Below are 13640 nucleotides of genomic sequence, written 5' to 3' on the forward strand. Positions count from 1 at the left end.
CTGTTTTCTCCCCACCCCCACCCAACTCAAGAACCCCTGTTTTCTCCCCACCGCCACCCAGCCCAGGGACCCCTGTTTTCTCCCTGCCCCGACCCAACCCAGGGACCCGTTTTCTTCCCACCCCAACTCCCCTGGTCTGGAGATTCCTGTTCCCCCCCACCCCACCCTCTCCTTGGCCTACACCCCCCCCTCCCCCTGTGTCTAAATATTTTGATTTGTTCTTGTTGCAACGATGGATGCTATAAAACAATCCTCTTTGGTGAAAATAAATGTCCATCGATGGTTTGGAAAATGCTGCTTTGTTCTTGCCGCTCACCCAGTCTATACTAATGGGTGGAGATGTTCCCTCGTTTCATGGGGTCTTTTGTAAAACATACGATTGCAGATATTGAAATGGTCGGTCGGCATGGTCGCTCTCTATGTTTTGTATTTGCTATCAGGTGAAACCGGTTCTGGGAAGACAACCCAGATTCCTCAGTTTCTCTATGAAGCCTGCATTGGAGGGTACGGTGTCATTGGCATTACACAGCCCAGGCGAGTGGCAGCAATATCGCTTGCAGCACGGGTCGCAGAGGAGAAGAAATCAGAATTGGGCACTCTGGTAAGGATTATTGTATTGTTTATTTATTGAATGTGGGTGGCAGTGCAACCAGCATTGACGTGCCCTCTTGTCCTTGACACAGTAAGGCTGGGGATTCCTCAGTGATACTTTGCTCTTTGAGCAATGGGTTCTATCCAAGATAGGACGGATGGTCATGTTGGGGTGGTTGTTCTTGTCGTGCCCTTGTCTTTGCAGGTTTGGAACCACAGCAGGAGTTGTGCTCACTGTCTCTGACTACCACGCCTTTTTATATAAATGTCTCTTCACCATACATTGAGGGGGTGAGATTTTGGCTATAACTCTTGGCAGATTGGCACGGCAGTACTGAAGCGTGAAAGACACTGCACTTTGGGAGCACTAATAAAGGCTAGGATATTCACATTCATTTGAGGAAGAGTTAATTGCCTTCAATAATCTTCTCATAAAATTATTTACAACATGGAGGAAGCCGGTTTGGGCCCATGAAGCCTGCATTGCCCAATTGCACCCAATGAAACAACCAACCCCATGCATTTGGAGAGCGAGAGGAAACTGGAGCACCTGGGAAAAGCCCATGCAGGTCACAGGGGGAGTGTACATGCTCCTTACAGACAGAGCCGGGCTTGAATCGCTGTTGCAGCCACCATATTAGAGTTGTTGGGGCATAGAATATCAGAACAGGGAGTCTCCATTCAACATTATAAAACCTGGCAAAAGTCCAGTTTATCGTCACATGATTGTACAAGCACAACCTGACGAAACAGCGTTCTCCGGTCCACGGTGCAAGACACACAGCCAGACATAACACATGTATAGACCAACGATACATAGGCAGGGCAAGTACTTCACCTACACAAATAAATAAACATTGTTTCATGAATATTTGCCTCGGATGGTTAGTGTGAGCAGTTCTCACCGCCCGTGGGAAGAAGCTGTCCCTCAGCCTGGTGGTGCTGGCTCAGATACTCTTCCCTGTCAGGAGCAGCTGAAAGATACTGCGTGTAGGGTGGAAGGGGTCCTCATTGATTTTGCACGCCTCCTTCAGACAACGATCCTGGTAGATCGTGTCAGTGGGAGGGAGCGAGACACCAACTCTCTGCCACTTTTATGATCCTGTGGATTGACCTCCGATCCATTTATCTGTATCAGACTGATGTAGCCAGCTCGGATATTCTCAATCGAATATCTATCTCAATAGATAGTTGCCAATAGTGTTGCATTCTCAGGAAGTACAGTTGCTGTTGCACCTTCCTGACAAGTGAGAAGATGCTGTGTTGTCACGATAGGCCACTGGTTAAGGGGTGTGGCTCATCATTGCAGATGAGGCCAAATACTGTAATGTCACCTGCATGCTTGATGACGCTGATGGATCTGACAATGCAGTCATGGGTCAGTAGTGTGAACAGGACTGGGCTGAACACACAGCCCTGAGGTGCTCCAGTGTTCAGCGTGATGGTGCTCGATGTTCTGCTACTAACCCAGACAGATTGGTCTTTCCAAAAGACCATGGAGTTACAAAGAGGCGTGTTGAATCCCAACGAGGACAGCTTCTCCACTAGCCTCTGGAGAATGATTGTATTAAAGGCTGAGCTGGTCAATGAACAGTAGCTGGCATATGAGGCATCGTTCTTGTGGATTAGGACGGAGTGAAGGGACAAGGCTATAGCATCGTCAGTGGAATCTTTTGTCTGTAGGCGAATTGAAAGGGGTCCAGTGTCTCTGGGAGGTGTCCTTTGATGTGTTCCATCACCAAAAGCTCAAAGCATTTCATAATGCTGAAGGTCAACTTCATGTCACAGGGCAGCAGTCATTGAGGCCTGTTATTGTTGCCCTCTTGGGTACCGGGATGATGGTGGCTGTCTTGAACCCTGTGGGAATGATGGACTGCTGCAGTGAGGTGTTGAAGACCTCCGTCAATTGGTCTGTGCAATCTTTCAGTACCTGACCAGGTATGTTGTCTGGTCCCTTCGCCTTGTGTGGTTTCACCTTGGATATCTGATAGCAGCGTTCCCTGTAGATGTTCACAGTGGTGGGGAAGGTTTTGCCTGCGGTGGCCTGGGCTGTGATTACTACCTTTTGCAAGGCTTTATGCTCAGGGTTATTGGTGTCCCCATTCCAAACCATGATGTAGCCTCTCAGCACACTTTCCACCACACATCTGTAGAAATTGTCTTCACGATGCCTTTAGTGTGTTCGGTCCACCTTTTGTTTAGGTACTCATTCTAACTGCCCTCACCTCATGGCTATTCCCCCTTCCCTTTTCTAACAATCACCCAGTTACATGCTTCTTGGGTGTGACTGTCTCCTTATAGATTCTGTCTATCACCCCCTCTACCTCCAAAATGATCCAGAGTTCATCCAGCTCCAGTTCCCCTACACAGTGTGTAAAGAGCTGCAGCTGGATGCATATCTTGTAGGTGTAGCTATCCGGGACACTTGTGCTGACACAGATTTCCCACATCTGCAACTGGAGCATATCACTGCCATGGCTGCCATCTCCACTACCTTCTCTGGGTTATTTTGAAAAAACTTGCTTTCCCTTGGATTTATTGTCAGAGTACGTACATGACATCTTTTTCCTGCAGGTCAGGCAGAATTTCCATTTATTGGCAAAAAGAAGTTCTCAAAGTATACATGTAAGCAAATAAAAATGTGTAAACAAACTACAATACAGAGAGAAGAAAAAACAATAGGGTGTAAAATTAAGAGTCCTTAAATGAGTCCCTGATTGAGTTTATTGTTGAGGAGTCTGATGGTGGAGGGGGAGCAGCTGTTCCTGATCTTGGTGGGGCGAGTCTTGTGGCACCTGTACCTCTTTCAATAGACAATAGACAATAGGAGCTGGAGTAGGCCATTTGGCCTGTCGGGCCAGCACCGCCATTTTAGATCATGGCTGATCATTACCATCAGTACCCCTTTCCAGCCTTATCCCCATAACCCTTAACTTCGTTACCCACAAGAGTCTTATCTAACTCTCTTTTGAACATAGTCAGCGAATCCGCCTCTACCACCCTCTGTGGCAGAGCATTCCACAGATTCACACTTCTCTGGGTAAAAAAATGCTTTCTCATCTCCGTCCTAAAGGGCCTACCCTGTATTCTTAAACTATGCTCTCTAGTCCTCGTCTCCCCCATCATTGGGAACAAGTAATCAGACTTCACCTTGTCTATCCCCCTGATGATTTTGTATACCTCAATCATGTCCCCCCTCATCCTTCTAAACTCCAATGGATACAAGTCCAGTTTTTCTAGCCTTGCTGCATATGACAACCCTGCCATCCCTGAAACTAACCTTGTAAATCTGCGCTGCACACCCTCTATAGCTAGTATGTCCTTCCTCAAGTTTGGAGACCAGAACTGGACGCAATGCTCCAGGTGGGGTTTCACCAGGGCCCTGTATAACTGCAGAAGGGCGTCTCTGTTCCTATACTCCAATCCCCTCTTTATGAAAGCCAACATTCCATTTGCCTTCTTCACAGCTTTCTGAACCTGCATGCTAGCCTTCAGTGACTGGTGAACAAGTACAGCCAGATCCATTTGCACTTCCCCACTCCCTAGCTTGTCTCCATTTAAATAATACTCAGCTTTCCTATTACTTCCCCCAAAATGAATAACCTCACATTTGTTCACATTGAAATTCATCTTCCATTTAGCCGCCCACTCCTCCAGCCTGTCCAAGTCCCTCTGCATTTTCCTTACATCCTCCTCACACCCCACACCGCCACCCAGTTTAGTGTCATCTGCAAATTTGCTCATGTTATTTATAATCCCTTCATCCAAATCATTAACATAAATTACAAACAACTGAGGACCCAACACCGATCCCTGAGGCACTCCACTCGTCACATCCTGCCATTCTGAAAAAGACCCATTTACTCCAACCCTTTGTTTCCTATCTCTTAACCAATTTCCTATCCATGTCAGCACCTTAACTCCAATACCATGCTCCCTGATCTTGCCCACTAGACTCCCGTGCGGTACCTTATCAAAGGCCTTCTGGAAGTTCAAATACACCACATCCACTGGCTCTCCCGAGTCCACCCTCTTTGTCACATCCTCAAAAAATTCCAGAAGGTTAGTCAAGCATGACTTACCTTTAAGGAATCCATGCTGACTAGCCCTTATACTATTATTACTGACTAAGTGTTCTGCTATTTCTCCTTTTATGATGGACTCCAATATCTTCCCCACCACTGATGTCAGGCTAACCGGTCTATAATTTCCCATTTTCTCCCTCCCTCCTTTCTTAAAAAACGGCACCACATCAGCCACTCTCCAATCCTCAGGGACCTCCCCGGAATCTATGGAACTTTGGAAAATGTCGACCAGTGCCTCCACAATTTCCATAGCCACCCCTTTAAGCACCCTAGGATGCAGCCCATCAGGCCCTGGGGATTTATCAGCCCTCAGTCCCAACAATTTACTCATAACCTCCTGCTTCTGGATCCGGATATCCATTAGATCCCCTACCTCCCCAGTAAAGTTCCCCAAGTCTCTTGGTACTGCATGACCACTACCCCCTAACTGACTATAACCTATATCCTCCTTGGTGAAGACAGTTGCAAAATATTTGTTAAATTCCTCTGCCATCTCCTTGTTTCCGGTAATAATTTCACCCTTGCCCATTTTCAAAGGGCCAATTTTAGACCGAACCAATTTCTTCCTCTTCACATACTTAAAAAAGCTTTTGCTATCCTCCGCAATATTATCTGCTAATTTCCTCTCGTACTTTATTTTCCCATTTCTTATGGCTTTCTTAGTTACCCTCTGATGTTCTTTGAAGGTTTCCCAATCCTCTAATTTCCCACTCCGCTTCGCTATCTTATAATTACTCCCTTTGGACTTGATAATGCACTTGATTTCCTTAGTTAGCCAGGGCTGCCATTTGCATCTCCTAGAGCCTTTCCTCCACTTTGGAATAAATTTGTCCTGAATCCTGTGAAAAATGTCCATAAAAACCTGCCATTTTTCCCCAGTTGTCCTCCCAGCTAGTGTATCTTCCCATTTTATTTTGGATAGCTCCTCCCTCATAGCTGCAAAATTCCCTTTATTTAACTGAAGTACAGATGCTTCCGACTTCCTTTCCATTTCCCTTTCTAATTGCAGCTGAAAAGTAACCATACCATGGTCACTATTCCCTAATGGCTCCCCTACATCAAGGTCACTTATTAAGTCTGCGTCGCTGCACAGCACCCAGTCCAGAATCGACTTCCCCCTGGTAGGTTCCTCCACTAGCTGTTCCAAGAAAGTATCTCGTAGACATTCTATAAACTCGCTCTCTTGTGTTCCTGCCCCCGTCTGATTATCCCAGTCCACCTTCATGTTGAAGTCCCCCATAACTACCGTATTGCTACCACTTTGACATGCCACTCTTAATTCCTGATTTATACTACTACCGATATCTGAGCTACTTTTCGGAGGCCTGTAAATGACCCCCATTATATTCCTCTTGCCCTTGCAATTTCATAATTCAATCCAAACAGACTCTACCTCACCTGTTTCAATGTCCTTCCTTTCAAACGCCTGAATCTCATTTCTTACCAACAGAGCTACCCCACCTCCTCTTCTTAACTTTCTGTCCTTTCTAAAGGACGTGTACCCTGGAACATTTATTTCCCAATCCTGCCCTTCCCGCAGCCATGTCTCCGTTATTCCGACAATGTCATAACCTCCCATTGCCATTTGCGCCTCAAGCTCATCCATTTTATTCCTTACATTCCTAGCATTCATACACAATACCTTGATGCCATACCTCCTTTCTCCCTCCACCTTGGTTCCTGGTGCATTCGTTCTTATTCTCCTATCACTTTTAGCTCCCTTATTCCTTATTGTTTCACCCTCTATCGGAACCACCCCTATATTCTCTCTCCTATCTACTTCCCTATCAGTCCTGTTCCCTTCCCCCTGCCAAATTAGTTTAAATCAGCTCCGACAGCTTTATTAAACCTAACTGCCAGTATATTGGCCCCCTTCGCATTCAGGTGTAAACCATCCCTCCTGTATAGGTCCCGTCTTCCCCAGAAGAGATCCCAATGGTCAATGAACCTGAATCCCTGCACTCTGCACCATTCCCTCAACACACCATACGGGAACACTTGTCAGGTTCGCAGAATCTTCTGTCCGTTCCCCTAACGATGGAGTCCCCAATGACCACCTTGCTCCCCTTCTTCTCCTTCCGTACCTGATGGCAGCAGTGAGAACAAAGCGATCGGAGGCAGAGAGAATGAGCAAATTTTTGGGAGTCATTATCTCGCAGGATCTTTCCTGGACCCAACACACCAATGGCATCATGAAGAAAGTACGTCAGTGCCTCCACTTCCTCGGGAGTTTGTGGAAGTTTGGTATGACAACAGAAACCTTGGCAAATTTCTACAAATGTGTGGTGGAAAGTGTGCTGACCGGCTGCATCACAGTCTGGTATGGGGATGCCAATATCCCTGAGCGTAATGCCCTCCAAAATGTGGTGGAAACAGCCTAGGACATCACAGGCAAAACCCTCCCCACCATCGAGAATATCTACAGGGAACAAAGAGCAGCAGCAATCATCAAGGATCCACACCACACAGCACATGCTCTGTTCTCACTGCTACCTCCAGGAAAAAGGTCAAGGTGCCACAAGACTCACACCACCAGGTTCAGTGTATCTTTCCAATCAACTTTTGTTCATTTCTTTCTCATACCCCTGGTGTACTGACACCTCTGATTCCAGCTTCTCCCTCTCAAACTGCAGAGCGAATTTTATTCTATTCAGCTCCCTCATCAGTACTGGTTCGTTACACGATACCTAATCGAAAATTGCCATTTCCCTGGTCAGCCCAACCACAATCTGTTCTAAGAAGCCACCCTGAAGGCATTCGATAAATTCCATCTCTTGGGATCCAGTCCCAACTTGGTTTTCCCAATCAACTTGCATATTGAAATCTCCCATGACTATTGTAACATTGCCCATTTTTGCATGCCTTCTTTATCTCCTTCTGTATTTTGCATGCCACCTCCTGGCTACTGTTTGGAGGGCTGTACTCAACTCCAATCAGGGTATTTTTACCCCTACAGTTCCTTAAATCAACCCACAGCAGTTCTATATCTTCTGATTCAATGTCTTTTCTTCCCCAAAGACTGAATTTCATATTTAACTTGCAGAACCACCTCACCCCCTCTGCCTGCCTGCCTTTCCTTCCAATACACTCTATCCACTGATATTTAGATCCCAGCTGACTCTGTGATGGCCATAATGTCATACCTGGCAGCTTCCAGCTGTGCTACTAGATCATCAACCTGATTTCTTCCACTGTGGGCATTTAAATACTTCAGTGCTGTATTTATCACCTTTTTCAATTTTGTGGGATGTGGACAAAATGATATTCCCCATCTGCCTGGAACTCCAACCTGCACCCCCATTTCTTTTGTTTTATATTTCCTTTACAGTGAAGGATTTATTTCTCATGCAGGTACTTTTTTTTGTGCAAAAATTTGTTTTCCAAACCATCTGATTTCTGTGATTTATATTTTATTTACTGTACACTGTCTGACAGATTGGATACACAGTGCGTTTTGAGGATGTCTCATCACATAAGAGCAAAATAAAGTTTGTAACGGATGGGATGCTGCTTCGAGAGGCTATGCTGGATCCACTGCTCCGCCGTTACAGTGTTGTCATTTTGGATGAGGCCCACGAGAGGACGGTACAAACAGATGTTCTCTTTGGAATTGTGAAAAGTGCCCAGAGAAAACGGAAGGAGCTCAATAAAATGTCATTGAAGGTAAAAAGAAAACTTAGAAAAACTAGAGTGTGTCCTCATTTTCCACTGCCCCAGCCAGTGTCGTGGAATCCAAGCACATCACATGACATAATGCGGCTGTTTTTCAATCATCTCAGTTCTTTGTAAGAATTAATTTCTCCATTGCAGCTCTGCTCTCTGCTGCTTTAAGATTTCAGTATTTGTCATAACTTCATTTTTCTCTTCAAGAGTTTTGTCTTATAACATGGAAAAAGGCCCAGCTTGATCCTGCTTTTGTCCCACCACATGAGGCCCAGACCCCTCCAAACTACTCCCATCCATGTCGTTATCCAAGTGTGGCTTAAAGGAAGCTGACGTCCCTCCCTCCACCACTTTGGCAGCTCACCATCCTCTGAGTGAAGAACTATCCCCTCACATCCATGTAGTTCATGGGACCCTATTTGCCTCTTGAAAATCGATTGCTAGCTCTCAATAATTTCCCCTTCTCCATCACTAGTTCTGGGAACTCTCTCTGGATATATATTTAGAACCTGCACTCACTCATCTATGAATGCTCACACTATACTGCAGATAACTTGGGTACCTGTTTCCTGTCCACTTCCTTTGTATCGTGTCCAGACCATAGTTCCAATAACAGAAGTCCATTGGGCCACATGTCCTTGCTGACCATTTTGGGCATCGAAGCTATTCCCATTTTCCCACATTCGGACCATATTCTGCAACACTTTGCTTATGCGTGTCTAAATGCCACTTAAACATAGTACAGTAAAATCCCCATTATCCGGCACTCAATCAACTGGAAACTCAAAACAACCAGCGAAAAAAAAAAAAAGGGAATAAGTCGATTTTAAAATAAATAAGAAGAAATAGAGTTTTAAACAAAAGTTTTAAATTGTAAATGTTCTCTAAAGCAATCCACAACCCCTTAGGAGCAGACATTCAGCCAGCGGAGAGCCCGGTCGTTCCCCTCCCGATAAAGTTGTTTGAATAAAATGGTAGCACCCATGTTGAAGAGCTGGTCGGTGCCAATCGCTACTGGGGCGACTCTCCCAAAGTGTTTCCCTATCCCTGCCCGGTTAGAGTCTTTATTAGCATAATTATTAATTATATTAGTACAGCATTATCTGTAAAATGGAGGGAGGGAGGGTTAATTATGACAGCAGCACAGTTGGCATAAGCCACACTGTTAACAGCACTTGCAAATGGGGTTCAAATTCAAAGGAAGGTGCACCAAGACCCTGACCAGGACACTCAGGCAGAGGTGAGTTGGGTTGCCAGCGCAAGGAAGGTGTGTCGAGGGCCTGACCGGGACACTGACGTGGAGATGAATTAGATTAGCGTGAGGGGAGAGGGTTAATTACGATGGCAGCAGCAAATTTGCGTAGTGGCTAGTGCAACACTGTTACAGTGTTCACAAATGGAGTTTGAATTTGAATGAAGATGCGGCGAGGTTCTGACAGGGACACTTGTATGGATGTGAGCCGGATTGTCAGCAAAAGGGGAGGGGGTTAATTATGATAGCGGGATGGTTAGCATAGCGGCTGACTTAACACTGTTACAGCACACACAATGGGGTTTGAATTTGAAGGTCCGTTGATTGGTCGGGAGGTGAGTCAGTTAGCGCACCGCTGTTAAAACGCCAGCGACCGGGGTTCAAATTTAAATTTTAGAAGTTACAGAATTAGCTGATAAAGTGAACTTTACATAATTAAAGACTACAACACTGATATTTTTTTCAAATTGCTTTACGTTTTGCACTGTCTTTTGAGCAGTATGTGTATTAATGCAGGTGTATTAGGCATTGTAAGAGTCAACCGAAAAATTTGCATGACATCTCTGATCCCCGTAGGTGCCAGATAATGGGGATTTTACTGTAATTGCTTCTTCTTCCCCTCCCCTGCACCACACACCCACGCTAAAAGCTGCTGTGTTGTAAAGACCCTTTAACTGTTTCGCCTGTTTATTTGCAGACCACAAGAAACAAAAGCATGGTATGGCTTTAAATATTCTGCATTTCCTGGTTGAGCATACTTCACTTTCTGAGCCTTTCACAATCTCCTTTCTTCCCTTATTATCCAAAAACATGTTGGTCAGTGTGGAATATCCTCAATGGTTGAACATTCTTAGTGAGAGAGGTGGAACGAATCAGTGTTTTAAATGATTCTTTTAGGACCAGGATCCTGGTTCACTCTGAAAAGCATCCTCCTCGTTTCCATCCTGTCAACTCTTTCGAGATTTTTGTGCATTTTAATGGGATGCATTTCATTTTTGAAACTGCAGTTAGTGTAATGCTGTTACTGTGCCAGCAACCCAGGTTTGAATCCAGTTTCTGTAAGAAATTTGTGTGCTCTAAATGTGTCTCTGTGTATTTCCATCCGACTCTCTGGTTTCTTCCCACCCTCCAAAAGCATACAGGGTTTGTTGGCTAGTTGGTGTTTGGGCAGTATGGGGCATGGGGCTTCTAGGGCCTGTTGCTCTGTTGATCTCTACAATTAAATGGTCCTGATCTTCTAGAATAGCATTCAAAAAGTAAAATCACCCAACAACTGCTTCTCCACCATGGATTTTGTCTGTCGATACAATCAAAAATGTACATTGAGTGTGGTCTCTTTTGCCTGCACCCCAACCTTTCACTTGTCCACGAAGGTGGATCTTCCTTCATTCAGCGGAGGCCCTGTTATGGCCTTTCTCTTGTTATTTTTTTATTTTTATTTTATTTTTCACACTATAAACCATATTGATCAAGATACATACATTTTCCTTCTTAAATATATACAGTGTCGTTTTCTCCTCCCCTTCCCTCCCTCCCTCACCTCCCCTCCCATTTATTTAAAGTTCAGAATATAAGATACATTAAACCCGTTTAAACAATGTTGTCACTCAATAAAAATAAACAAGAAATTCCACTGAGTCAGTTCTTTTCATTATCTTCTCCTTCTGTCATTTTAGGTGGTAGATGTCCACGGTAGGTTTTCTCTATTGTGTTTCATGTATGGCTCCCATATTTGTTCAAATATTGTAATGTTATTTCTTAAATTATATGTTATTTTTTCTAATGGAATACATTTATTCATTTCTATATACCATTGTTGTATTCTCAAGTTATCTTCTAATTTCCAGGTTGACATAATACATTTTTTTGCTATAGCTAGGGCTATCATAACAAATCTTTTTTGTGGTCCATCCAAATAAAGTCCAAATTCTTTGTTTTTTATATTACTTAGGAGGAAGATCTCTGGGTTTTTTGGTATGTTGCTTTTTGTGATTTTATTTAGTATCTAGTGTAGATCTTCCCAAAATTTTTTCACTTTCTCACATGTCCAAATTGCATGAACTGTTGTTCCCGTTTCCTTTTTACAGCAAAAACATCTGTCTGATACTGTTGGGTCCCATTTATTTAACTTTTGAGGTGTAATGTATAGCCTGTGTATCCAGTTATATTGTATCATACGTAACCTCGTGTTTATTGTATTTCTCATGGTTCCGGAGCATAGCTTCTCCCATGTTTCATTCTTTATCTTTATGCTTAGATCTTGTTCCCATTTTTGTTTGGTTTTACCATTTGTTTCCTCGTTCTCCTTTTCTTGTAGTTTAATATACATGTTTGTTACAAATTTTTTGATTATCATTGTGTCTGTAATCACATATTCAAAATTACTTCCCTCTGGTAACCTCAGACTGCTTCCCAATTTGTCTTCAAGTAGGATTTCAGTTGGTAGTATGCCAACACTGTATCGTGAGTTATTATATTTATCCTTCATTTGTTCAAAGGATAATAATTTATTTCCTGAAAAGCAATTTTCTATTCTTTTGATCCCTTTTTTCTCCCATTCTCTAAAGGAAAGGTTATCTATTGTAAAAGGGATTAGCTGATTTTGCGTCAGTATTAGTTTTGGTAGTTGGTAATTTGTTTTATTCCTTTCTACATGAATCTTCTTCCAAATATTGAGCAGATGATGTAATACTGGAGAATTCCTACGTTGTACCAATTTTTCATCCCATGTATATAATATATATTCGGGTATCTTCTCCCCTATTTTATCTAGTTCTAATCTAGTCCAATCTGGCTTTTCCCTTGTTTGATAAAAATCTGATAGGTATCTTAATTGTGCGGCTCTATAATAATTTTTAAAGTTTGGCAGTTGTAAGCCTCCTTGTTTATACCATTCTGTTAATTTATCTAGTGCTATCCTCGGTTTCCCCCCTTTCCATAAAAATTTCCTTATTATTTTCTTTAACTCCTTGAAGAATTTCTCTGTCAAGTGTATTGGCAATGCCTGAAATAGGTATTGTATCCTTGGGAAAATGTTCATTTTAATACAGTTTTTCCTTCCTATTAGTGTTAGTGATAAGTCTTTCCAATGCTCTAAGTCGTCCTGTAATTTTTTTCATTAGTGGATAATAATTGAGTTTATATAGATGGCCGAGGTTTTTATTTATTTGTATACCTAGGTATTGTATTGCTTGCATTTGCCATCTGAATGGTGATTCTTTCTTAAATTTTGAGAAATCCGCATTATTCATTGGCATTGCTTCACTCTTATTTGCGTTAATCTTGTACCCCGACACTTCTCCATATTCCTTCAATTTTCTATGTAATTCTTTTGTTGATATTTTTGGTTCTGCTAAGTATATTATAACATCATCTGCAAATAGAATGATTTTATATTACTTGTCTTTTATTTTTATCCATTTTATTTTCTGTACTTATCAGTTCTGCTAGTGGTTCTATGGCTAATGCGAACTATAAAAGAGATAGTGGGCATCCCTGCCTTGTTGATCTGCTTAAGTTAAATTGTTTTGATATATATCCATTTACTGTCACTTTCGCCAATGGCCCCTTATATAATGCTTTAATCCAATTAATATATTTCTCTGGTAAGCTGAATTTTTGTAGTACTTTGAATAAATAATTCCATTCTACTCTGTCAAAGGCCTTCTCTGCGTCTAAAGCAACTGCTACTGTTGGAGTTTTATTTCCTTCTACTGCATGAATTAAGTTAATAAATTTACAGATATTGTCTGTTGTTCGTCTTTTTTTAATAAATCCAGTTTGGTCTAGATTTACTATTTTTGGTACATAGTCGGCTAATCTGTTTGCTAATAGTTTAGGTATTATCTTATAATCTGTGTTAAGTAAAGATATTGGTCTATATGACGCTGGTGTAAGTGGATCTTTCCCTGTCTTTGGTATTACTGTAATTATTGCTGTCTTTCATGGCTTGGTTCAGCATCATGCTGAAGAAGATTGAAAAGAGGGTTGGTGCGAGAACACAGCCTTGCTTCACGCCATTGTTAATGGAGAAGGGTTCAGAGAGCTTC

At 42.8% G+C, this 13640-nt stretch overlaps 1 protein-coding gene across 2 annotated transcripts in view; it reads left to right on the forward strand.

Moving 5' to 3' along the window:
* Positions 1-13640, forward strand: part of dhx33 (DEAH (Asp-Glu-Ala-His) box polypeptide 33) — a 41473-nt gene that overhangs the window by 637 nt on the left and 27196 nt on the right. For both annotated transcript variants that reach the window (XR_011340071.1, XM_069884898.1), the window contains exons 2-3: positions 441-601; positions 8112-8339. Coding sequence is in view for 1 of the 2 variants with exons in the window: in XM_069884898.1 (XP_069740999.1) it covers positions 441-601; positions 8112-8339 (389 nt within the window). In the remaining variant the exon portion in view is untranslated. The remainder of the gene's footprint in view (positions 1-440; positions 602-8111; positions 8340-13640) is intronic.

Source organism: Narcine bancroftii, chromosome 6, assembly GCF_036971445.1.
Source record: "Narcine bancroftii isolate sNarBan1 chromosome 6, sNarBan1.hap1, whole genome shotgun sequence".
NCBI classification, from domain to species: Eukaryota; Metazoa; Chordata; class Chondrichthyes; order Torpediniformes; family Narcinidae; genus Narcine; species Narcine bancroftii.